The 26,901-nt window shown below is 50.6% G+C and overlaps 1 protein-coding gene across 3 annotated transcripts in view; it reads right to left on the bottom strand.

The window, feature by feature from the left end:
• Positions 1-15,417, bottom strand: part of cep164 (centrosomal protein 164) — a 31,775-nt gene extending 16,358 nt beyond the window's left edge. For 2 of the 3 annotated variants that reach the window (XM_088939861.1, XM_088939862.1), the window contains exons 1-9: positions 15,266-15,417; positions 13,406-13,494; positions 12,299-12,410; positions 10,982-11,195; positions 8,014-8,157; positions 5,884-5,994; positions 5,413-5,490; positions 3,975-4,076; positions 978-1,601 (exon numbers count right to left, since the gene is read on the bottom strand). In XM_088939861.1, coding sequence (XP_088795987.1) covers positions 978-1,601; positions 3,975-4,076; positions 5,413-5,490; positions 5,884-5,994; positions 8,014-8,157; positions 10,982-11,195; positions 12,299-12,410; positions 13,406-13,487 — 1,467 coding nt within the window. In that variant the 5' untranslated portion in view covers positions 13,488-13,494; positions 15,266-15,417. The remainder of the gene's footprint in view (positions 1-977; positions 1,602-3,974; positions 4,077-5,412; positions 5,491-5,883; positions 5,995-8,013; positions 8,158-10,981; positions 11,196-12,298; positions 12,411-13,405; positions 13,495-15,265) is intronic. The other variant, XM_088939863.1, reaches the window with a different exon arrangement.
• Positions 15,418-26,901: the final 11,484 nt, after the last annotated feature.

The raw sequence follows: 26,901 nt of genomic DNA, 5'->3' as shown, positions 1-26,901 counted from the left end.
TATCCGTCTTATCAGAGGTTAGGCAACAGAATCGAAAAGAAGCGCCGATATACCTCTAATAAGAGTCTGCTGTGGTCTGCCGTGGTTGACGCAGAGGAAAACGCAGTAAAACAAAGTGAAATCACTGCAAAAGCATGGTACGCTGCAGGGAGGTATGGTATGGGAAAAGTGAAAACACTGTGCACGTTTTTCTGCACCACACACGGCTTGCTTACCCAGGGCACGGACACACTCACACACGGAGATACACACACACATGCGTTACCACAGGAAGGATACTTATAAAGACCGAGAAGAGACCGGTGCGTGCAGTCTGGAACGGGTTCCGCAGCCAAGCCAAAACCCTGGCCTCTTTCAAGAAAGGGCTGGATGATACCCTTGGGTCAATAAGCAACTAAACAAGAAAACGCAGCTGGTATTAAACAGCAGGGGTACTACAAATAACGTATAACCCTTGCACATTTCTTAGAAGTTCACAGAAGAGTGACCCATCGGGGTCCTGACTAAGTCGACAGCAGACTGCGACCCCACGTTTCCCAAGCAGAGGTGCACAAGTGACAGTGTCACCAGGACCCCTCTGCCATCAGAGGCAGTGGTGAACCCGCGGGCTGGTCGTGACAGCAGCAGCAGACCCACTAATAAAAGTGTCACACTAATAAAAGTGAGAGCGATAAGGTGGGGGGTTTTGGCAGGTCAGTGGTGCAGCACGGGGTGAAGACGACTGTAAGGAGATGAGTGAAAGGGGAAACAGGGTTATTACAGGCAGACCCAAATCCTGTCCCCCAGGGCCTCGGACTGGAAGGGTTCATAGGTCAGCCGCTGCTGTATCCAGGCAGAGACGCAGGTTTGGACCAAATGAGTTCAGGGTGAAATGAAACATGGCCGGAGCTCACGCCAGCTGGCCCTCCCGGACCGAGAGGGATGGGTGAGGTGGTTTGGGGGCGATGGCCGTCACGCAGGGTGAACACAAACCCTACCTCTGAAGGGGGTGCCCCGGTGACGGGGAGCTTCCATTCATATGGGGGGCTGGCCGAAGGCTGCGTCTTCGCTGCTGCGACCGTTCCTGTGGGAGCCTCAGCTGGGCACCCCCGTTTCCCGGGCAGGGTGTCCGAGGAGAGAGAGGAGGGGTCAAGCCCACCGTCATTCTCGTCTTCCCCTGCTGGCTTTGCCCCCAGAGCTACAATTCCCCCCTTCTCCCGCTCCTCTCTTCTCGCTGCCCGCCCTCCTCCCTCTTCCTCTTCCTCCTCTTCCTGGCTCTCCATGGGGCCCTGTGAGGAAGCAGGTGGCTGGCGTTTCAAGTTCCCGGGCAACTTCCTCTCCTCGTCGGTCTGCTCCTCTGCTCCGTCTCCCTCACCCCCCCCCGGCCACCTCCTCTCCCCTCTCCGCCCATCTCCCGCCCCGCGCGCGTCTCCGCTCTCTCTCGCCTCGGCCCCCTCGTCCTCCGCCCTCCTCCGCCCTCTCTCCTCCTCTCCGCTGCTCCCCAGTCTTCTCTCTCCTGATCCAGGACGTGCCCGGGGCTGGCCGGCGGGACTCAGGCCGGCCACGCTGCAGTCTGTGCTGCCCCCCAGTGGAGAGGAGAGGCGCTGGCCGCAGAGGGAGTCCTTCGCCGTCCCCCGAGCCAGCAGCGTGCAGCCGAGACAAACGAAAAAAAAAAAACGGGGGGGGAATCGAATGGCAAACTCACACAACAAAGACAACAAGGACACAGTGACACACCGAGAGAGACAAAGACGTTCTTCGGAATGCACAGTGAAACAGGACCACAAGAAGTGGAAACTACATTTAAAACCGACAACAGGAGGCTCTTTTTTTACACAAAGGGATGTGGGAGTATGGAACAAGTTACCCCCAGCCATGTTGTTGAAGCCAATACCCTGGCTTCTTTTTTAAGGAATGCTGGATGACATCCTTGGAACAATTAGTTCCTATTAATTACTATTGCTGGCACAATAGCCTTCCCAAACATGTAACATGATGTGGAGGGTTTGCATGACAAACCAGAATACAGACAAGAACATGACATCACTACCACACACATCAAACACACAATAACCCAACATGTATGACCACAAACACTGGAAAAAGAAAACCCAACCCAAGCACGCCAAACACTGGTAGGGAGACCACAAGACAGACAGGACACACACACCATCAAACAGTCAAACAAGAGCAAAGCACACAGCTACAATAACAGACAACAATTAGTGCAGTCGTTCCCTGTCAGCTCAAGTGTCAACCCCATTATTCTTAAAGTGAAAAGAAATTAGCCATCAGAAGTACACAGGGCAGGTAATGGCTAAAAACTGTGCGTAAAAAACAGAAATGAAGGCAATCTAATCAACTTTAAAAAAGAAGACCAGAAACTGTAAGATGTAAAATGACGCACAACAACGACAAACTCAGTGTGCATACTAAACGATAGGCACTACACAAAGACACAGACAGCTGGCAGTACCTACACTATAGTCAGCTCTATAACAAAAGAAAGCACCAGGTATAAATTATTAGGAGACTGCGTTGGCCAGGAGTCGAATTCAGGCCTCCCACACGGTGGGGTGAGAACTCAACCACTGAACCGCCAAAGCCGCTGTATGTATGTACATACTGATGGAAAAAAGAAACCCAGCACCTCCTGCTCCACACTCTGGCCCTCCCGTCCGCGTGGAACAGGCTGAAGAGTGACTCGTCCGTGAAGAGGACCTGATGTCACTGCGGACGGGTCCATCGCAGCCTCTGTCTGGCCCAAGCCAGTCGGGTGGGACGTCTAGGAGGTGTGAGCAGAGGGGCCCTGACAGGTCGCCTTGCTCTAAGGCCAGCAGCCTGGAGCCTCGCTGTCCTGTCACTGATGCGGGCATTGCGTCTGTCGGCAGTTTCAGCAGCAGAACGGGTGGCAGATCTGAAACGATCTCTCAGACGGACCAGTCTGATATGTCGGTCCTGCTCAGGTGTGGACGGTCTTGGACGGTCATCTGTCCTGCCGGTCTGCTGAAACCTTCTCTGCAGTCAGGACACAGTGGAGCGGCTAACTCCATAGTGTCTGGCAACGCTGGCGCATGACATGCCTGCCTGCAGCATGCCAGTGGCCCTCTCCCTTGCTTCTGGTGACATTCGAGGCATTATGGAACGCACAGAAAACTAAGTGTGGCCTGTTTCTTGCAATGACCTAAGCTTTGAATTAAGGCCTTTTTAAAGGTGACCTGATCAGAAATTCATTGGGTAAAAGTGCACCTAACGAGCTTTCGTGTGATTGGCAAGTTGCAATGCCTCACTGCTCAAGCTGTATTGCCAGTCAGAGGGCTTAAAACAAATTGACAACTTTTTCTGGAGGTACATAAGCTATAACTATAGTATTCTCATTCCAGAGAATGTTGCGTTTCCTTTTTCCATCAGTATATATATACACGAGTATAAAGACAAGCCCTCCTTTCTCACAGCGTTCCTGACTTCACAGCCCTCCACATCCAGGCCCTCAGCTCATTCCAGCTCACAGGGGATCCTCCTAATCTCATTGACGAAACCCCCCCCCATGCAAGCGTGCCAAAACCAAATTTCTATAGCCATCTGGCATTTTTACAAGATGTCTGCTTACAGCTTACACGCGCGATACTCTTGTTTATCTGAAGCTCCGGATTTCATTTCTAATGCGAGCGTGAAAGCAGATCAAACTGAAACATCATGAACTTGCCACCTGCAGCTCGTGTCATAGCATACACTGACTGTGTTGCAGGTAAAGACATGACATGTACCTGTGTTCAAGTACAATGACGGTGAAACAGGCAATTTAAGATTTTTTTTTCTGATTTATACTGACGGTTAGAGCTTTTAGTTAAGTCCTAGAATAAGTGACTTAAAACTATCATACCAATAATTCTGTTTGAACATTTCAAAGATGTCTGAGATGAACATCTCTGGGCAATCTGCTGCCCTTTGAGGTCAAACTATGAAGATATCTGCAGAGAGCAGTGCAGTGTCACCTGTGAGGGGGGGTCTTGGCTGGGCTCCAGGGAAGGCAGCAGGTCCTGCAGCTCAGGCTCAGTGTGCTCCTCTGGCGGGGGAGTCCTACTGACATCGCTCTCCTGGATTCCACAGGTGGGGGGAGACACTATTTAACACACTTCACTACACTGCTGCAGCACACACAGCACACTGCACACTCACAGGCTGTACAGTCTGCACATACACTAATAGCACACTTCACTACACTGCCGCAGCACACACAGCGCACTGCACACTCACTGGCTGTACAGTCTGCACATACACTAATAGCACACTTCACTACACTGCCGCAGCACACACAGCGCACTGCACACTCACAGGCTGTACAGTCTGAACATACACTAATAGCACACAAAAACTACACTGCCGCAGCACACACAGCGCACTGCACACTCACTGCCTGTACAGTCTGAACATACACTAATAGCACACAACACTACACTGCTGTAGCACACACAGCGCACTGCACACTCACTGGCTGTACAGTCTGCACATACACTAATAGCACACTTCACTACACTGCTGCAGCACACACAGCGCACTGCACACTCACTGGCTGTACAGTCTGCACATACACTAATAGCACACTTCACTACACTGCTGCAGCACACACAGCACACTGCACACTCACTGGCTGTACAGTCTGCACATACACTAATAGCACACAAAACTACACTACTGCAGTACAAACAGCACACTGCACACTCACTGGCTGTACAGTCCGCACATACACTAATAGCACACAACAACACACTGCTGCAGCACACACAGAACACTGAACACTCACTGGCTATGCAGTCTGCACATACACTTATAGCACACAACACAAAAGCAAAATCACTGCTAAAGGAATAGAGCTTGTATGAGTACTTTGTGGTTGTGTGTATTATCCTTGCACAGTACACAGTCCTGTGTAAGCTCTTCTTATTTGAAGTTCACACAGTGGTGTCATATCAGTGAAGCACAGTGAAGTAATAATGTTACTTTTGCGTCAGTGCTATGTTGCCTTGTCAGTGTTGTGTTACTGTTGCATGAGTGTTGTGTTGTCATATCAGTAAGATAAGATCACTTTATCAACCCTATACAATTTCTTGCATTAGGAATTCATCTTTTCGCAGACCCCAGCTTGCTCTCCATGAGACACACAGACGGGGAGAGAAGCTTGGGGTCAGAGCGCAGGGTCAGCCATTGTACAGCACCTCTGGAGCAGCTGGGGTTAAGGGCCTTGCTCAGGGGCCCAACGGAGTAGGATTCCTCTGCTGGCCGCGGGATACGAACCGGCAACCTCCCAGCCACAGGCGCAGATCCACAGCCACAGAGCCACCACACCGCCCCTTTTTTAATGTGTTATGATGTGGATCCAGTGTGTTACTGTTGTGTTGACGTGTCAGTGTCTTACTGCTGTGCAGCACGTACCTCGTACTGCAGTCCTCCGCCCAGGGAGCCCAGGTCCAGGTGTAGGTTGTGCAGCAGACGGGCTGTCCCTTGTGGGCTCTGACAGGAGAGAGTATAGTCACAGAAGCAAGATGCTACATGTACAATAGACATTTCAATTTTGTGACAAAAGGCCTGAGCTCATATCCAACCCGTATAAAATCCCTTACTTTAAATCCACACTAAAGCTTAGTAACTCATACGTGAAGCGATTCATTTATATTGGGTTTTCATGTTTCTAAGTGCCCTTGTCAACTCAGTGGAGAACTCAGAAGCCTGATTAGGCTGCTGTTATATTTCATGACAACGATGTATGTTTTTGTGAAATGATATTCGGTGACTGTACTGTTCCACAATCTCCGGGATAATCTGAAGCAGGCTTTTTAAAATGGAATCGCTTGAACTGCAAAATAACCTGTGGCGTGCAATGAGACAGCTCAGGAAGAGCCCTACCTCTGCCTCCGAGCCTCTCTCCTCCTCATCCTCCAGTCCCGGCAAAGAGAGAGACACCCTCTCCTCTTGTCTCAGGCCCAGCGCACTGGTGCCCAGTGTGGACAGAGGAGCCTGGGAGAGACACAGAAGAGAGATCGGATGACATGAGCACAAGACTAACACAGAGGGAGGAGGGGAGGGAAAGGCATTCAAAGAGGAAGAGAACAGGAGTGTGTGACAGAGAGAGGAGGAGAGGGAAATGCACACAGTGACTGCGTCATCAGTGCTTCTAGTTAGTGACAGTGACAGTCCACAGTCAGGACTAGCGATGACACCAGTGTCAGTATCATCAGTATCAATGTAATTAGTGTAACCCTAACCCTATTAATGTAATACTAACATAACCCTATTAGTGTCAGTCAGGACTAGTGCAGGCACCAGTGTCTGTATCATCAATGTCAGTGCCAGTGTTATCGTTAGTGTTAGTCCAGAATCAGGACTACAACTGGCACCAATGACTGTATCATCAGTGTTAGTGTGAGCACTAGTGTCTGTCTAGAATCAGGACTACAGCTGGCACCAATGACTGTATCATCAGTGTTAGTGTGAGCATTAAAGTCAATCCAGAATCAGGACTAGTGCTGGCAACAGTGTCTCTATCGTCAATGTCCGTGCCAGTATAATCATTAGTGTCTGTCTAGAATCAGGACTACAGCTGGCACCAATGACTGTATCATCAGTGTTAGTGTGAGCACTAGTGTCAGTCTAGAATCAGGTCTACAGCTGGCACCAACGACTGTATCATCAATGTCAGTGTGAGCACTAGTGTCTGTCTAGAATCAGGACTACAGCTGGCACCAATGACTGTATCATCAGTGTTAGTGTGAGCACTAGTGTCTGTCTAGAATCAGGACTAGAGCTGCACCAACGACTGCATCATCAATGTCAGTGTGAGCACTAGTGTCTGTCTAGAATCAGGACTACAGCTGGCACCAATGACTGTATCATCAGTGTTAGTGTGAGCACTAGTGTCTGTCTAGAATCAGGACTAGAGCTGCACCAGCGACTGCATCATCAGTGTTAGTGTGAGCACTAGTGTCTGTCTAGAATCAGGACTACAGCTGGCTCCAATGACTGTATCATCAGTGTTAGTGTGAGCATTAAAGTCAATCCAGAATCAGGACTAGTGCTGGCAACAGTGTCTCTATCGTCAATGTCCGTGCCAGTATAATCATTAGTGTCTGTCTAGAATCAGGACTACAGCTGGCACCAATGACTGTATCATCAGTGTTAGTGTGAGCACTAGTGTCTGTCTAGAATCAGGACTAGAGCTGCACCAACGACTGCATCATCAGTGTTAGTGTGAGCACTAGTGTCTGTCTAGAATCAGGACTAGAGCTGCACCAACGACTGCATCATCAGTGTTAGTGTGAGCACTAGTGTCTGTCTAGAATCAGGACTAGAGCTGCACCAACGACTGCATCATCAATGTCAGTGTGAGCACTAGTGTCTGTCTAGAATCAGGACTACAGCTGGCACCAATGACTGTATCATCAGTGTTAGTGTGAGCACTAGTGTCTGTCTAGAATCAGGACTAGAGCTGCACCAGCGACTGCATCATCAGTGTTAGTGTGAGCACTAGTGTCTGTCTAGAATCAGGACTACAGCTGGCACCAACGACTGCATCATCAGTGTTAGTGTGAGCACTAGTGTCTGTCTAGAATCAGGACTAGAGCTGCACCAGCGACTGCATCATCAGTGTTAGTGTGAGCACTAGTGCCTGTCTAGAATCAGGACTACAGCTGGCACCAACGACTGTATCATCAGTGTTAGTGTGAGCACTAGTGTCTGTCTAGAATCAGGACTAGAGCTGCACCAACGACTGCATCATCAGTGTTAGTGTGAGCACTAGTGTCTGTCTAGAATCAGGACTAGAGCTGCACCAACGACTGCATCATCAGTGTTAGTGTGAGCACTAGTGTCTGTCTAGAATCAGGACTACAGCTGGCACCAACGACTGTATCATCAATGTCAGTGTGAGCATGAGTGTCGGTCCAGAATCAGGACTGAGACACTGTGTTGACACTGCACCAGAGTTAGTATCCATGTCAGTGTCAATCCAATGCAGGGGGAAAGTGATACAGTACTCACCCCAAGTGATGTCTTCAGGGGCTCCAGCCCTCCGGAGCTCCCGGCCGAGCCCCTCAGGGAAGAAGACAGGGGATCTGCCAACCCCCGAAGAGGGGCCAAAGACCCCATAGGACCCTGCAGGGGCCCTAGCGCCGAGCTTACCGGCTGGGGTGGGGAAAGAGAGAGATCAGACATATGGCTAGAGCCAAGTGCAGGCTACTACTTAACCTCTAAAACCACATCTATCACAATATGCTTACAACACAGTAGGATCTACAACAACAAAAAAAGTCAATTTCACTTTGAATTTGATCTATCAATCAAACGTAACATTGTCAAGGCAACAGAATGAGCGACTGGTTCAAAATATACTGAAAATATACTTTTCTAATAAAGTATGAGGCCAAGCGATTGAGAGGCACACAGTAGGTACCTCAGCATGAACAGTCCTTGGAAAACAAAAGAATATTGCAAATTTAAGCAATGAAAAGTGCTGATACACTGACTTAGTTAAAAGCCTCCATGATCTGCAACTTTCCATCAGTTAGAGTACTTGTTATGAAAAACCGCAAAACATACGCAGTGCATTCTTTGGACTGAGTGGATACGCAGTGCTCACCGAGTCAAGATGATCTGAAGGGTGCAATACCAAATAAAATGATTGAAAAGTTATTGATTGATCATTCTTGAGGTCAGTATGGAGGCTCTGCTCTCTATTTTGTTCCCAGATACCCTGATACATGCTGGTACATGATTCAAAAACCTCTTCCCTACAAAAGCTGGAACAGTGCAAGGAGAGGTCAAAGACAGGAAAAGAACCACAAGCTTCTGCTCATCATTTTACTAAACTTTGAAGAGCTTCATCTGACAGGGAAAGCCTTTCTCGTTAGAATCGGAAGAATGAAGAGTATATGAAAGATATTAAGATTTTGTCTGACATAAAAGACAGATGGAAGAAGTCTTACTCATTAGAGAGCTCTGAATTTTCCACACATGTAAAAATGGTCCAGCTTTCCTGCCTTCACTGTTTGGCCCACCAGAACCCAGAGCATTACTGGAGCTGTTTTTTCCCCCCTCTTTAAACTTTTAATTTGATAAATACTGGACTGGGCTGTATAGCATATTTATCCCTGCTTGATCTTTTACTGACTGTTCAAAGTTACCCTACCCTCATTGTGATCAAGCGCTGTAATCGCTGATCGCCATCTGACAGGGAAACACAAGCCTTCCAATGAACCATTCGTCTCTCAGTCACTCTGTCTTTCCTTTGCTGCCTCTTTTTCCCTCGGGCTCTCTCTCCGTACCTGCTCACTGTCTTTACACTCCTGCGCTCCTGGTCTGATTGTGCCCTGGTGTACTCTGACTGCCTGCACCAGCTGCCTCTCCGTCCCTTGGCCTCTTGCCTTCCTGACTCCTCGGCCTCCGCGCTCCGGCTCCCTCCCATCTTTCCTGCCCGGAGAGAGGCCCTGGGGCCTCGGCTTCAGAAGGAGTGGGGAGCCAGGCGCTGAAGCCGCGCTCTCCTGTGGGATGTGGCTGCTGGGGGAGCGGCCCGTCTTGGGGTTCTCCATCAACGCTCCCAAATCCAGACTCTGAAGAGCAGCCTTACCGATTCTGTCCTCTCCCTCAGGGGCAGGACCCCCACCTGGGGCCTCCATCCCCTTCATCCAGGGTGGCTGCGCCTCCGATAAGGTGAGCGGACTGGACCCCAGGGGCAGGCTGGCAGCAGTGTGAGAGCCCCTCACTCTCTGCCCTGCCCTGGAGGACATCCTCTCTCTGGGGCTCCCAACACTATCGCTTTGCCATCTTGTCTCCCCGCCCAGATGAAAGCCCTGTCCGGGGCTCTCGTTGGCGAATCTAACCGTGTTTCCACAAGAGAGGCTTGTGGGGGAATGCGGGAGCTGGGTGTCCCGCAGCCGACAGGCAACGGGCTCCATCAACCCTGAACTCAATTTAGCATCGGAGCTCTCCTTATCCCACCATCCAAGAATCTCTCGGGCATCCGTTAGAGCTTTGCTGGATCGGGGAAGAGAAGGCAGGGGCTGTAAAGTCCTCGGGGAAAGGGGCAAAAGAGAGTGCGAGAGTGGCGACAGGGAGTGTGCAGCTCTAGAGACAGAGGGTGCAGGAGCTGTCTCGGGGCTCTGCATTAAGGGAGACTGGCTTGCCTTTTGGCTAAGGGGGTGACCTCCACCCCTGCACAGCGCATCTCCGATTTTCTCTCCACCCCGATCGGGCATCTCTGATCTGAGCCCGGATGGAGAAACGGTGCGAGAGCGAAGGTGAGAATGAACGAAAGAGTGAGCCTCGGCTATATCTGACTGCACTGGGACGAGCCTGCCTGCTGCCTGCCTCACCTAGACACGCAAACACACGCAAACTTACAGACACATAGAAACCATGCATGGAGCGATCTATTATTCTGCTTCTTCTATAAGAATAAAAGACATAATGGACGACGTGTTATGTAGTGTTTAAGTGTGTCACTATATCAGTAACTCAATGGCAGCAACCTAGTGTTTTACTGTATCGGTAGCAGTGATTTCTGTGTCAGACAATCGGAGCCTCTGCATTTTGGCGTCAGTGTCAGGCGCTCAGAGCTTCAGTGTATCGGCATCAGTGTCAGACAATCGGAGCCTCAGTGTATCGGCGTCAGTGTCAGACGCTCGGAGCCTCAGTGTATCGGCGTCAGTGTCAGACGCTCGGAGCCTCAGTGTATCGGCGTCAGTGTCAGACGCTCGGAGCCTCAGTGTATCGGCGTCAGTGTCAGGCGCTCGGAGCCTCAGTGTATCGGCGTCAGTGTCAGGCGCTCGGAGCCTCAGTGTATCGGCGTCAGTGTCAGGCGCTCGGAGCCTCAGTGTATCGGCGTCAGTGTCAGGCGCTCGGAGCCTCAGTGTATCGGCGTCAGTGTCAGGCGCTCGGAGCCTCAGTGTATCGGCGTCAGACACTCGGTGCCTCAGAGGCAAAGGATGTCTGGACCCTTTCATACACTCACCGCAGGTGGTCTGAGGGGCTCTTTCACTGTTTTCTCCTTTTTCTCCTTCTTTTCCTTCTTCTTCTTCTTGTCTTTCTTGGCCTGGGAGCCCCTGGGCTGCGCACGCTCCCTCTCCTGGGCGACAAGGAGGCGGTACTGCTCGTCGCAGGGGTGATCCCAGGTGGACTGGCCCGTGGAGAAGTTGAAATAGTAGACATCACCAGTCACATCCTGACTGAGGAGAGAGGAGGGCAAGCGTAGAGTAAGAACAGATTATGTACGCAAGGAATTAATTAACCCCAACTGCTCCAGGGGCGCTGTACAATGGCTGACCCTGCGCTCTGACCCCCAGCTTCTCTCCCTGTCTGTGTGTCTGTGTCTCATGGAGAGCAAGCTGGGGTATGCGAAAAGATGAATTCCTAATGCAAGAAATTGTACAGGGCTAATAAAGCAACATTATTATTATTATTATTATTATTATTATTATTATTACTACTACTACTCCAGTAACACTATGTGAAATGTGCCAGTGTCAGTGTACGCACTACTCCAGTAACACTATGTGCAGTGTGCCAGTGTCAGTGTATGCACTACTCCAGTAACACTGTGTGCAGTGTGCCAGTGTCAGTGTACGCACTACTCCAGTAACACTGTGTGCAGTGTGCCATTGTCAGTGTACGCACTACTCCAGTAACACTGTGTGCAGTGTGCCAGTGTCAGTGTATGCACTACTCCAGTAACACTGTGTGCAGTGTGCCAGTGTCAGTGTACGCACTACTCCAGTAACACTGTGTGCAGTGTGCCAGTGTCAGTGTACGCACTACTCCAGTAACACTGTGTGCAGTGTGCCAGTGTCAGTGTACGCACTACTCCAGTAACACTGTGTGCAGTGTGCCAGTGTCAGTGTATGCACTACTCCAGTAACACTGTGTGCAGTGTGCCAGTGTCAGTGTATGCACTACTCCAGTAACACTATGTGCAGTGTGCCAGTGTCAGTGTATGCACTATGTCAATAACACTATGTGCAGCGTGCCAGTGTCAGTGTATGCACTATGTCAGCAACACTATGTGCAGTGTGCCAGTGTCAGTGTATGCACTACTCCAGTAACACTATGAGCAGTGTGCCAGTGTCAGTGTACGCACTACTCCAGTAACACTATGAGCAGTGTGCCAGTGTCAGTGTATGCACTACTCCAGTAACACTGTGTGCAGTGTGCCAGTGTCAGTGTATGCACTACTCCAGTAACACTGTGTGCAGTGTGCCAGTGTCAGTGTATGCACTACTCCAGTAACACTGTGTGCAGTGTGCCAGTGTCAGTGTAGCCCTGTAATCCTAACCAGGGTTTCCATTCTGCAGGCAGTGGGGCCACAATGCCCTCCCTGGCCAGCCACATCAGCTCAGGCTCCTTCTCCGGGTCTATCCCGATCTCTCGTGCATACTCCTGGATCTCTGACAGAAAGAGCGAAAGAGAGAGAGAGGTTTACTCAGCCCCCATACTGACAGTCGCTTTGCTAAGTAGCCATGCAGTTTTTCTGTACAATGTTGGTTTGTTAAAAAACAGATTCATTTATGGTTACGCTTCTGTATAACACTAATACCCTAACAATCAAAACCTATCAGTGGTCCTCCCATGCATACAGTATAACATGAATTAAAACATAACAAAAATGCTGCTTTGCACCAGCAGAGTTTTGTGCCAAATCCTAGCCTTCATTGCGCACCGTGACAGAAGGTTTTGTGCTCAGTGGCTTAACGACAGGAAAGGAATCCATTATAGTAACTGCTCTCCACATGCTTGATCCCATATTCTATTTGAATGTTAAGGCACTTAATTTGACACGTTTACACAAACTGATAAATGAATGTATGTAACTTTGAGGACAGTGGGAGGTTCAGACAAGATGGTGGTTCCTGTCTGAACTACATTACCCAGGAGGCAATGGGGAATGAGCTGACATCCTGTCACCTGACCACCTGAAGGGACACAAGTGGTCAGGTGGCAGTTAAAGAGCAGGAAGCAGAGGCTTCCAGTGGTCAGTCTGCATCTGATATTTTGGAAATGACATCAGTTTTCCCCATTATCTACCTTTATGCGCTACACCAGACAGAAGAAGGAAGCAAGTGGATGTCTGACTGTGAGACTTTGGGGAAATTTAAGTTTAGAGGAAGAGATTTGGTTTTGGTGCCAGTAAGCACCGGTTAGATCCAGAAAAGACATTTACATGAAGAAGCTGGCACCCAAAGAGAGCCAGGGTTTTATTTTCTCTTTTAGTTTCCCTGCACTGTGAATTAAAAGCAATGATTCTTACTCGACGGCTGCGTCTGCTGTCCGAGACCCACCCATTTCGAAGCCACCTGTTACAGCCCCTAGGCCCCGCCAGCGTCCGCCAACTTTAAAATGCCTTTCACTGCAAAAGAATCTCTCCCTCTCCCTCTCTCGGTACCTTGCTCGGTGGGGATGTAGTTCTCATCGTAGTCCTCCTCCAGGATGAGCTGGTCCCCAATCCGGAGGGTCGTCGCGCTCATGGTGGCTCTGAGGAAGAGACGGAGACCGATTTCCAGGATTCTAGGTCCACCAGAAATAAATCGTACTTTCTAACTTCTATGCAGAAGTCAGAAAAAAAGTGTCTGATAAATACATGGAAATCGATGTGTTAGTTGTCCCAGTGAAATCCCCAAACGCATACGCGCAGGCTGACCCTGCGCTCTGACCCCAGGCTTCTCTCTCCCTGTCTGTGTGTCTCACGGAGAGCAAGCTGGGGTCTGCGAAAAGACAAATTCCTAATGCAAGAAATTGTAAAGGGTTAATAAGGTGATGTTATTATTATTATTATACCAAATCAGACAGGCTTGTCTCAGATCCTCAGGAGGACTGGAGGTGGCAGGAAAGCTAAGAAAGCCCAGCAGGACTTGAGGACGGCACCATGAGGGACCGAGAATGTCACACTCTCAGATAAGGGGGCTGCATGAGAAGGAGGAGAAAAGGCAAGGCAGAAAAAGATACTCTTCTGCCTCCGTTTCTCCATGACTAATTCGTTAGCGCTTGGGCCATATGCCTGAAATCCAGCCCACCCAGGCCCTTATAAGGAGCGGGGGCTCGGTGGCTCAGGATCTGCGCCTGTGGCTGGGGGGTTGCCGGTTCAAATCCCGCGGCCGGCAGAGGAATCCTGCTCCGTTGGGCCCCTGAGCAAGGCCCTTCACCCCAGCTGCTCCAGGGGCGCTGTACAATGGCTGACCCTGCGCTCTGACCCCCAAGCTTCTCTCTCCCTGTCTGTGTGTCTCATGGAGAGCAAGCTGGGGTCTGCGAAAAGACAAATCCCTAATGCAAGAAATTATACAGGGCTAATAAAGTGATCTGATCTCATAAAGGTATCTGGTCTATTCAGAAAGCTGTGAACAGGACACCTATCTTTACAAGGGCCAGTTGTGACAGCTGTCAACAGTGAGCAATGTACCCTGTCCATCTGTATGATCACCGCAGTACTGTACGTTATCCATCTGTATGAGCACCAACATCTGGTACTGTGGTGCACATTCAGATGGACAAGGTACAGCAGAGCTCATACAGAAGGAACCAGTTTCTTAACAATGAGCACCTGCATGCAAGTCTGCTTCTTGTATTTCCACATCCATATACAGACCTACACACTGGAGGCCAAACTGAAGGGATTTTCAGGCAGGTCGTGTTTTATAATAAGCATTCACACCAGATTCCAGTACTCCACGGTGGAGTAGAGTGTTCACAGGAAAGTGAACTGAACAGGCCACCAAGCAGGGCCGAAACGGGATTGGGAAGGAAGACTCATCCCACGGGATGAACGGATCGAGGAGGGTCGGTGTAAATGGCGTAGGGTCCAAACATCAAGTCCTGTTTCAAAGCGCCGTGATTGTGCGCTCAGAAGGCACCCAAAATGTGGAAACTCTGCAGGGAGGTGCAGGGCACAGGGTGATTTCACACGGAGACGAGACTGGCGAGGCTGAGCAGTTATATTCTGTGCGGGGCCCTGATGCTGTGCTTTAGTCACCCGGCGTCTGAATGGCCTTTTCCAGACTATTCTGTTCTTATACAGGTGGGGAAAAAAAAACAGCTTTAATGGGAAACCAGGGCCACGCGTGGTGTGGTAATTACAAAGACACGTCCACGACAGACGACACTCCCAGACTCCCAGTCTTTTCAAAAAGCCCAGGTCCTGCCGCGTCTACACTCCCGCTACTACAACAGCTGCAGCAGAGACACGGCGGAGGCGAACGCGCAAACAAACTTTTTGAACCGAAATTGAAAGGAAAAGTTCGGCGCTGCTTACCTGTCAAACGCCTGTTTGTCTTTTCTCCAAGGGGACTCACGCAGTCCAGAGGTTTCCTCCAGTTATGCCTGCGTTCTTCATCTTACGGCAATAAATGTCAACCGGACAGCGAGCTGCCTTCCTACATCAACAGAATTTGGCAGCGGCTTCCAGGGACGCGCGACATCTTCCGGTTTTTACCCCCACCTTAGCAACCGCCAACCGCCCCGCCTCCCATATGAGCGATTGGCCAGAAAGGGCAGCGAGCCGTTTTCATTGGAGGGGGGAAAAGTCGGTCAAGGTCACAAAACCGCGCAGTGCCACGGGAAACGTAGTGTTATTATATTCGTCTGGATTTGTCATAATCGGCTTAAAAATCATGTGATGTTTCTCCTCAAGTAAATTTCTTCTGCTGGTGAGGCCTCAGTTCTTTATCTAGCAAAGCTATCCTGTAATATTTATCGTCTCTGAATCCTATAATATTCTAAGCGATTGAAAACAATCATAACAATTTAAGATTGTTGTAAGTTGGAAATTGTGTGGTTGTAAATGTTTACATTGTTTCGCTATATGGACACATTTTACTGTGCTTTGTTTAATTAAATACGGAAATATTGAATAATTATTATTTAGCTTGCCAGAAATAGCCTTTTCAAATTTTCATTGCCCTGACAATTTCTCTGTTCTATGTATTTTATTTTTATATTTATTTTCTAACCACGTTATCAGTTCAGCATCATGGGGGAGCCAGAGTCTATCCCACCCAGCAACGGACACACCAGGATACACCCTGGACAGGACACTAGTCCACCACAGGACACAGACACAGACACACACACACACCCTGGACAGGACACCAGTCCACCACAGGACACAGACACAGACACACACACCCTGGACAGGACACCAGTCCACCACAGGACACAGACACAGACACACACACCCTGGACAGGACACCAGTCCACCACAGGACACAGACACAGACACACACACCCTGGACAGGACACCAGTCCACCACAGGACACAGACACACACACCCTGGACAGGACACCAGTCCACCACAGGACACAGACACAGACACACACACCCTGGACAGGACACCAGTCCACCACAGGACACAGACACACACACCCTGGACAGGACACCTGTCCACCACAGGACACAGACACACACACCCTGGAGAGGACACCAGTCCACCACAGGACACAGACACAGACACACACACCCTGGAGAGGACACCAGTCCACCACAGGACACAGACACAGACACACACACCCTGGACAGGACACCAGTCCACCACAGGACACAGACACAGACACACACACACCCTGGACAGGACACCAGTCCACCACAGGACACAGACACACACACCCTGGACAGGACACCAGTCCACCACAAGACACACACATTCTGATTAAATTACACTTATAATTGCCTGTTAACTGTTTGGGGGGGGCAGTACATCACATACACTGGACATCACACTGGACACAACCCCTTCTGGTCACACAAGACACCACAGTGGACAGAAACATGATCCCTTGAGAACGTGCAGACTCCATACAGACAATATTCCCAAGCAAATAAAAATGTCCCTGACCTATGAATTATGGGGTACGGAGCATCGTCAAGTTTAGAATTATATTTACAGCTAAAATAAAGACATATTTCACATCCAATAATACTTTAAAATTATTATTCTAAGAGCAACAAAGTATTTTTAAATAATTCAACACGTGGGATTTGTTGTCTGGTAGTAAAACTAAGGTTGCTGCTGGAAGAGGTGTTAGTGGGGCCAGTAGGGGGCGCTCACCCTGCGGTCTGTGTGGGTCCTAATGCCCCAGTATAGTGACGGGGACACTAGACTGTAAAAATCCTTCGGATGAGACATAAAACCGAGGTCCTGACGCTCTGTGGTCATTAAAATCGAAGGGCGTTTCTCGAAAAGAGTCGGGGTGTTACCCCGGTGTCCTGGCCAAATTTCCCCCTGGCCTTTACCCATCATGGCCTCCTAATAATCCCCATCTCTGAACTGGCTTCATCACTCTGCTCTCCTCCCCACTGAGAGCTGGTGTGTGGGGAGAGGACTGGAGCATCATCCAGGTGGGGCTGCACACTGGTGGGGGTGGAGGGGATCCCCACGACCTGTCAAGAGCTCTGAGTGGAGTGTCCAGAAAAGAGCTCTAGAAGTGTGAGGAGTTATTATTAATAATAATTTGTAGTAGGGCGCTGCGTCAGCATGCGTAGGCTGCAAAGGAACGAGTGCAGGTTTATTCCTGCGCTGAAAAGAGAAGAAAAGAAACACAACGTTTCGGCTGCGGAGCCTTCTAGTAAAATTTCGGTGTCACCCGAAGAAGGCTCGGCAGCCGAAACGTTGTGTTTTTTTTCTTCTCTTTTCAGCGCAGGAATAAACCTGCACTCGTTCCTTTCGAAGAGTACGACGGCAATAACCTTTGCCCTCACCAGGGGGCGCTGCAACGCAGGGAGAAGGACGCATATCGCGCTGCGGACGTGACTCGGACGGGGGGGGGCGAGAGGAGGCCGGTGGGGAGGAAAGCGGGGCTGGATCGCTGCTTGCAGACCCGTTTCTCGTGTGGGAGGTGGAAGAGAGGTCACGTAGCGGCTCTTATTCACTAACTGTGTTGACTGGTTCCGGCGAGTTTTTCAGTAAAGAAAACGAGGCGAAGATACCTCTGGTTTTTAATCAATCCGAACTGAAAGCTCACAGCGTCGTTAGTTAGGTGAATAAACCCTAAGAAATCACGGAAGAGACTGACCGGAGTCCGCACACTCACTCATCCTCACTAAATTCACGGACCGAATCATGTTCAGCAAACCTAACCGTGAAAAAAACCTCTGACACGAGTCGAAGAAAGGGTGAGATTTCCACGGAAAAGAGCTTCCTTTTGCGGGTTGTGCAGTTTGTAAACACGTGACAATCCCACGTTTAAAGGGCGTTTTCCGTTCGTTTTTACCACCTGGTTTAAAAATAAAGTCTAATGACATTCCATCTCCTGTCCCCTGATAGTGCCCGAAATAGGAATCAACAGATCTACCTGTATCTCTCTAAGAATCATCACCTATATGTCTGGTCTATACCGGACTCTGCCTGTACACAGGAGTCCCAGGATATACTGTGTATATGTACACTGTACTGTATATGTGCATATACGTGAGACTTTGTGTGGGACAGTGTGGTACACTGTGAGGCAGTGTGAGACTGTGTGGGAGAGTGTGAGGCAGTGAGAGACTGTGTGGGAAAGTGTGAGGCAGTGTGGGACAATGTGAGACAGTGTGGGAGAGTGTGAGGCAGTATGAGGCAGTGTGGGAAAGTGTGAGGCAGTGAGAGACTGTGTGGGAAAGTGTGAGGCAGTGTGTGATAATGTAAGACAGTGTGGGACAGTGAGATGCAGTGTGGGAGAGTGTGAGGCATTGTGTGACAATGTGAGACAGTGTGGGACAGTGTGAGGCAGTGTGTGACAGTGTGGGAGAGTGTGAGGCAGTGTGAGGCAGTGTGGGAGAGTGTAAGGCAGTGTGGGAGAGTGTCTGACAGTGAGAGACAGTGTGGGAGAGTGTGAGGCAGTGTGGGACAGTGTGGAAGAGTGTGAGGCAGTGTGTGACAATGTGAGACAGTGTGGGAGTGTGTGAGGCAGTGTGAGGCAGTGTGTGACAGTGTGGGAGAGTGTGAGGCAGTGTGGGACAGTGTGGAAGAGTCTGAGGCAGTGTGAGGCAGTGTGTGACAATGTGAGACAGTGTGGGAGAGTGAGATGCAGTGTGGGAGAGTGTGAGGCAGTGTGTGACAATGTGAGACAGTGTGGAAGAGTCTGAGGCAGTGTGAGGCAGTGTGTGACAATGTGAGACAGTGTAGGAGAGTGTGAGACAGTGAGAGGCAGTGTGTGAGAGTGTGTGACAACGTGAGGCAGTGTGAGGCAGTGTGTGACAATGTGAGACAGTGTAGGAGAGTGTGAGGCAGTGTGAGACAGTGAGAGGCAGTGTGTGAGAGTGTGTGACAACGTGAGGCAGTGTGAGGCAGTGTGTGACAGTGTGAGGCAGTGTGGGAGAGTGTGTGACAACGTGAGGCAGTGTGAGGCAGTGTGTGACAGTGTGAGGCAGTGAGAGACTGTCTGGGAGAGTGTGAGGCAGTGTGTGACAGTGTGGGAGAGTGTGAGGCAGTGTGGGACAGTGTGGAAGAGTCTGAGGCAGTGTGAGGCAGTGTGTGACAATGTGAGACAGTGTGGGAGAGTGTGAGGCAGTGTGAGACAGTGAGAGGCAGTGTGAGACAGTGTGGGAGAGTGTGAGACAGTGTGAGGCAGTGTGTGACAGTGTGGAAGAGTCTGAGGCAGTGTGAGGCAGTGTGTGACAATGTGAGACAGTGAGAGGCAGTGTGGGAGAGTGTGTGACAACGTGAGGCAGTGTGAGACAGTGTGGGAGAGTGTGTGACAACGTGAGGCAGTATGAGGCAGTGTGTGACAGTGTGAGGCAGTGTGGGAGAGTGTGTGACAACGTGAGGCAGTGTGAGGCAGTGTGAGGCAGTGTGGGAGAGTGTGTGACAACGTGAGGCAGTGTGAGGCAGTGTGGGAGAGTGTGTGACAACGTGAGGCAGTGTGAGACAGTGTAAGGCAGTGTGAGGCAGTGTGGGAGAGTGTGTGACAACGTGAGGCAGTATGAGGCAGTGTGTGACAACGTGAGGCAGTATGAGGCAGTGTGTGACAGTGTGAGGCAGTGTGGGAGAGTGTGTGACAACGTGAGGCAGTGTGAGACAGTGTAAGGCAGTGTGAGGCAGTGTGAGACTGTGTGGGAGAGTGTGTGACAACGTGAGACAGTGTGAGACAGTGTAAGGCAGTGTGAGGCAGTGTGGGAGAGTGCGTGACAACGTGAGGCAGTGTGTGACAGTGTGAGGCAGTGTGAGACTGTGTGGGAGAGTGTGAGGCAGCGTGGGAAAGTGTGTGACAGTGTGAGGCAGTGTGAGACTGTGTGGGAGAGTGTGTGACAGTGTGAGGCAGTGTGGGAGAGTGTGAGGCAGTGTGAGGCAGCGTGGGAAGGTGTGGGACGGTGTGAAATACAGTGCCGCCTGGAGCAGTTTCAGGAGGTTGATGAAGAGTGGCTGTAGGTCTTTTGTGCTGGACAGTGTGTGACAGTGTGAGGCAGTGTGGGAAACTAGTGCATTAGTGTCTTGAGGTATTCAGCATTTAGCAGAGCAACACTCCCTGTGTGTGTTTGCACTTATGTAGGTGTGTGGAGATATTTTTGTGTCCAGTCCAGTCTGCCAGAACAACCTCCTCTCCTCCCAGTCACACTGCAGACGTCAGGCCCCTCTGGCACAGTGAGCAGGCAAGTGGCCCTGGGCTAGCAGCATAACGTCCAGTCCGAGCAGAGTGTGTGTGAGTGTGTGTCAAACAAAATAAACCCTGGTGTGTGTGCAGTGTGTCAGTGTGTGTAGAAGTGTGTCAGTGTGTGTGCAGTAGTGTCAGTGTGTGTGAAGCAGTGTGTGTGCAGCAGTGTGTCAGTATGTGCGTGCAGTGTGTCAGTGTGTGTGCAGCAGTGTGTCAGTGTGTGTGAAGCAGTGTGTGTAGCAGTGCATCAATGTGTGTAAAGCAGTGTGTGTGCAGTAGTATGTCAGTGTGTGTAGCAGTGTCAGTGCGTGTGCAGCAGTGTGTCAGTGTGGAGACGTGGGTCAGTGTGTGTAGCAGTGTGTCAGTGTGTGTGTAGTAGTGTGTCAGTGTGGAGCGGTGTGTCAGTGTGTGTGTGCAGCAGTGTGATTGATTATCGATCAATCAACACCGCTGAGGAACAGCAGGGCTACAGGCCACTGCTGCTGCCCAAGAGGCCGGGAGACCAAAACAGAACGTCCTGTTTCTGTTTCTGACAGCAAATAGTTGCTTTGGCACAACGTGTGTTTGTGACTCCGAACAATGAAGGGTTTGTTGTGATGAGAGGGAGGAGGAGGTGGGGGGCGTGAGCTGGGCAGGAGAGAAAGGGGGAAGACCGCTTGATTGCGAGAGACTCGGACCCCTGCCCCGCCCCCTGCCCCGCGTGAAGACACAGCGCAAGCAGAAGAATGCCCGACTCACGGGTTCCTGCCGATGTAACAGTGCAATATCCCAGCCGACAGCACAAACCCCTCCGTGTCCAGGCCGATCCCCACCCTTCCCCGGACATCCCCGACTCAGAGGCGCGGATTAGGGTCCTGCAGGCCCTGGGCACTGCTGTTTCCGACACCCTGGGGTGGAGACATCTTATTGGTCTTCATTTCTGTGATTAATGACAAAAGATCGATGGACATTGACATGACTCTGCCTTTTTATGTATGCCTATCAGTCCTAAACAATAATAATAATAATAATAATAATAATAATAATTTCATTACACTAATATAGCACTTTTCTGGACACTCCACTCAGAGCTCTTTATAGGTCATGGGGATCCCCTCCACCCCCACCAGTGTGCAGCCCCACCTGGATGATGCTCCAGTCCTCTCCCCACACACCAGCTCTCAGTGGGGAGGAGAGCAGAGTGATGAAGCCAGTTCAGAGATGGGGGTTATTAGGAGGCCATGATGGGTAAAGACCAAGGAGAAATTTGACCTGGACACCGGGGTAACACCCCTACTCTTTCCGAGAAACGCCCTGGGATTTTTAATGACCACAGAGGGTCAGGACCTCAGTTTTACGTCTCATCCGAAGGACGGCACCTTTTTATAATACAGTGGCCCCGTCACTATACTGGGGCATTAGGACCCACACAGACCGCAGGGTGAGCGCCCCCTGCTGGCCCCACTAACACCTCTTCCAGCAGCAGCCTCAGCTTTCCCAGGAGTCTCCCATCCAGGTACTGACCAGGCTCACACCTGCTGAGCTTGAGCTGTAGGGTGATCATGGCTGCTGGCATATATATATATATTATATTGTAACGCTTACGGCCGACAGGTACTGTGTAAGAGCCGGCGTACCAGAGCAGGTGACGTCACCGCCCTTCCCTGTGATAGCAGGACTACAGCTACTGGGCTGCGGAGAGATCTCTCTTTAGCTCACGGGGCTAGGTCGCTGCAGAGAGACGCGGAAGTCCCGGGTTCGAGCCCCGGACAGTGTGGGGCCGACCTGATGCGGCAAGGGCGCCCGCCTGAGCCCCCGTTGCGTTACAATATATATATCATCAAGAGAAGATTGTTACGGTTTTTAGTCATAGAAATAAAAAAACACCATCAACATTTTTCCATAGGATCCTTAGTTAGGTCAGCGCCTCAGGCACCTATTGGACAGTACAGCCCCGCCTCCTGTGCCTATTGGACAGTACCGCCCCGCCTCCTGTGCCTATTGGACAGTACCGCCCCGCCTCCTGTGCCTATTGGATAATACGGTCCTGGCGCTGCCATTCACACGGGACCATACAGGGATCGACAGTAGCTTTTACTGCACGTGTGGGCTCTTACCATTATATTTATAGCACACTGTGTTGCAGGGCCACAGCTCTGTGGCTCTAGTAAATATCACTGGGCCTGAAGCCCAGGAAATTCCACCTTCCAATCAGAGCACAGGACAGCCCCCGCCGGGACAGAGGCCAGCGTCCCCTCTGTCAGCCCAGCGAGTCAATAAACACAGCGTCTTTTCTCAGGAGAGCCGAGCCAGGCCTGTTTCCACGAAGGGCCCACGCTGCGATGGGCCGCCCACGTACAGGCTGATGTTGACCCAAGAGGGACGGGACAGGACAGGAGGGGGAGGTGTGTGCTCCTTCGGGGGCGCGGGGGGGGGGGCTTAAACTGCAGAAGCACGTGGACAAGACACAGCAGGCGCCCCCACGGCAGCAGTGGTACAATGTGGTAAAGTGCATCCCCCAGCAATGGGACAGTAGCGATCCCAGCCCGCGGAATTGTACTGGAATGGTGGGGGTCACGGCTTCCTTCCATCAGCAATTCCGCCGGCCGGCTTTCAGGGTTCAGCAGTGCCGGATCAGCCATGGCTATTTCCTCCCTGCCTAATCACTAATCAATCGACTCAATCGATCACTCCAGGCTCCTCCGGGTGCATTCCCAGACGTGACCCTTGTGAGTTCTGTTGTCTGGCTGATAAGCTCTGAAAGGGGGGCTCTTAAATTCTCCAGATAAGACTCTGCCTCCGAAAGAGCAGCAGGCTGGTTTATCACCCAGCGGGGTCCCAGTCACGCCTCCACCCCCGGAGGCTGTTGAATCACAGCCCTTGGACGAATCAGAAGACCTGGCGTGATGGCTCTCAATATCACCTGGTCTGGCCTGGACCCCCTGGAGGTAGTGGCCGAGAGGAGAATGGTGTCCAAACTAGAGGCCATCATGGACAACGTCTCCCATCCCCTCTATGACAGGCTTGTGGAAATGAAGAGCACGTTCAGCAATAGACTGATCCATCCCCGGTGCGACAGGGAGCGCTACATTCTTGCCTTCTGCCATAAGACTGTACAACGCATCCACCTTGCGTCTGGGCAGGGGCAACACTGACAGTGACCTGTTTCTGGACTGAACAGTAAACTGATGCATCTGTTATTTTTCTTTTTCCTGTTTACAACCATTTCTGTATGCCAGGGACCTGTGCAATACATTTATATTAATATTTATATTGTGCAATACGACTTTTTTTTGTGTACTGTTCTGCTCTTTGTGTGTTCTGGGCTGTGAATAACTCTTCGTAGTGCACTTCTCACTGTACTGATTGTATTGTGTGTATTGTATTATTATTATTGGATCCTTCGTTACACTGTGGCTGTGTTGTCTGTGTTAAGCTGCTGTTGCACTGCAATTTCCCTCACGGGACCAATAAAGTATCTCTCTAAAAATTAAATGAAAGCAGTGGAGTAGGGGAGCGCTGACAGCCGCTACCTTGAAGATCAAGAGATGTTAAAACTGCTGTTCGCTTCAGAAGAGCCCTCTGAAATAAGAGAGGCGAACAGCGCAGTGGACTGCAAGAGACATGGTGTTAGTTACTCTCTGCGCACCCTGCTACAAGGAGATTGTAGTGCCCTTGGCTACAGCTAAAACCCTCAAACACTCAGGGCAGAGATTCTGGGGGATCACTGTGTGGTACAGAGCGGAGCTGAATGACGATACAGCATGCAGCCCTTAGAAGAGAGTCACGTGTTTGGCTTAAGATCAGTAGAAATATAATCTACACAGGGGTGATCCTATGTGAAGTCTTCATTCCCCCTCCAGAATCTCATTACACAGTCTCCACACAGAGATCCGTCACTTCCCAGGCCAGGGAAATGTGCTGCTCTCCGGAGACCTCAACGTACAAACAGGAATATTGTCAGCTGCACCAGCAGGCAGGCAAACGCTCGTATATTTGGACGATCCCTGTACCACACACTGATCGCCTCACGCAGGTGCAGCCACGACGGTGAAGTCAGGAAGACTCTCAGGAGCTGCTGCAGCTCTGTCGAGGGCTGGGCCTGCACATCATCAAGGGCAGGACAGGAGGGGACTGTCTGGGAAGGTTCACTTATAGCTCGACTCCCGGCAGGAGTGTGGTGGACTATGCTGGCACTGACCTGGACCCCTCCTCTGTCAGCACTTTCACTGTGAGGCTACAAACGCCTCTCAGTGAAAATCAGAACACACTGCACATCAAGAGAGCACAAGCACACAGACACACTGACACAGCCCAGCCAGCTGTACGACCTTAACCAGTCGTATCAATGAGATACAAACTGCCCAGATGAATACCAGAGAGCACACAATGATCAGCCAATTCAGACATGACTGAACTGGTCAAATTACTGATCCTAAACAACTGGGAAAAATGCAGTCATTTAAATACATGCCAAATGTATCAGCCTGCGAAGCACATTCGGAAAATCTCTATCAAAAGAAGCATCAGAGCAAATTAAAGACAGCTAAAAACCCTTAGACTCCTCGACTACTAGACAAGCTCCAAGCCACCAGACCGCGAAAGGCCTGTGGCCAAGTTGGAGTCGATATCGAGATGCTGAGATACAGCAGCTCGGAGCTGCAGCAAGCCCTGCTAAATCTCTCTCCAATCTCGTACTGAGAGCCGAGTGTTTCCCGAGGCCTGGAATCAAGGACTGATCACCCCCACTTGTAGACTTGATGTCACGGATATCGGACGGGCATGCAGTGGAATGGCCAGGAGAGCAGTAGAGACCCTATGCCTAGTGGTAAAAAGGGGCAACACAGGGGTTAGCCCAGGCTCAGGGGGTCAGACGATGTAGGAATAGAAACCTATGCCCTCAGGCCACCTGGTGCTCGGCGGGTCTCAGGACATCTGTACCCTCAATGCTGAGCCAGGAGCAGAGCAGACACAGGAAGTAAATAGGCTACACCACAAGACATGAATAATCACAGGGAACAAGGAACAGGGCAGAAGTAGAGCGCCCTCTAGGTGTACAGGGCGTGACACTTAATAACTACCAGGGTGTCTTTGTGAACAGTAACCTGGGCAAAGTATTCAGCAGTATCATGAAATCCCAAATACTGGCTTTCCATACTGAGCACAGTGTTCTTGGTAAAAGTCAGATGGGCATCCTACCAAACTGCTGTGCGTTCAATTACTTTTACATCCTACGCACACTTATAAATGGGGCGGAGTGGTGGCTCTGTGGCTGTGGCTGGAGGGTTGCCGGTTCAAATCCCGTGGCCGGCAGGAGAATCCTACTCTGTTGGGCCCCTGAGCGAGGCCCTTAACCCCAGCTGCTCCAGGGGTGCTGTATAAATGGCTGACCCTGCGCTCTGACCCCCAGCTTCTCTCCCTGTCTGTGTGTCTCATGGAGAGCGAGCTGGGGTCTGTGAAAAGACAAATTCCTAATGCAAGAAAGTGTATTGGGTTAATAAAGTGATGTTAAATAAACATGGCCATAAAAAGACAATACTTACCTGTGTTATTGATTTGTTTAGCGTTTCACTCACTTTGGCATGGAGAACAGTTTTGCAAATGTTTTACAGTGATGTAGGGGGTAAAGTCTACGTTGTAATTAAATCAATGTACTTGGAGAACAGATGAGCCATGAAAAATGAAAGAAAAAGTCCAGAATTCTTCATCTTCAATTCTTCTGGGTCAAACATAGTTCAATGAGATAACAGAACTGTGGGAACAGTCTTCAGTTCCTGGCCTCACACTACACAACACAGAGTTCCTGCTCTACGCTGATGACCAGGTCCTGCTGTCGCCCACAGAACAGGGGCTGTAGCAGAGCCTGGCACTGCTGGAGCAGTACGGTCAGACATGGGCACTGCCAGCCCATCTGGACCCAGAACAGGGGCTGTAGCAGAGCCCGGCACTGCTGGAGCAGTACAGTCAGACCTGGGCACTGCCAGCCCATCTGGACCCAGAACAGGGGCTGCAGCAGAGCCTGGCACTGCTGGAGCAGTACAGTCAGACCTGGGCACTGCCAGCCCATCTGGACAAGACCAGAGTCACTGTTTTCCAGAAGAAAGCCAGATCTCAGGGAAACAAGTACTGTACCACTTCACACTGAACAACGAGACATTGGAACACACAACTGGCTACGCATACTGTACTGTGCGATATCAGCCATCCTGTAAACATCTGGCTGTGAATACACACAGCCTGGCCATAGAAACTGGACACAGGCAGACCTGGCTGTCCAGAGAGGACTGTCACAGTGACCACAGCCTGGCCATAGAAACTGGACACAGGCAGAGAGACCTGGCTTCC

The sequence above is a fragment of the Atractosteus spatula genome, chromosome 22 (assembly GCF_055471065.1).
Source record: "Atractosteus spatula isolate fAtrSpa1 chromosome 22, fAtrSpa1.hap1, whole genome shotgun sequence".
Classification (NCBI taxonomy): Eukaryota; Metazoa; Chordata; class Actinopteri; order Semionotiformes; family Lepisosteidae; genus Atractosteus; species Atractosteus spatula.
This window is presented reverse-complemented; position numbering and strand designations above follow the sequence as displayed.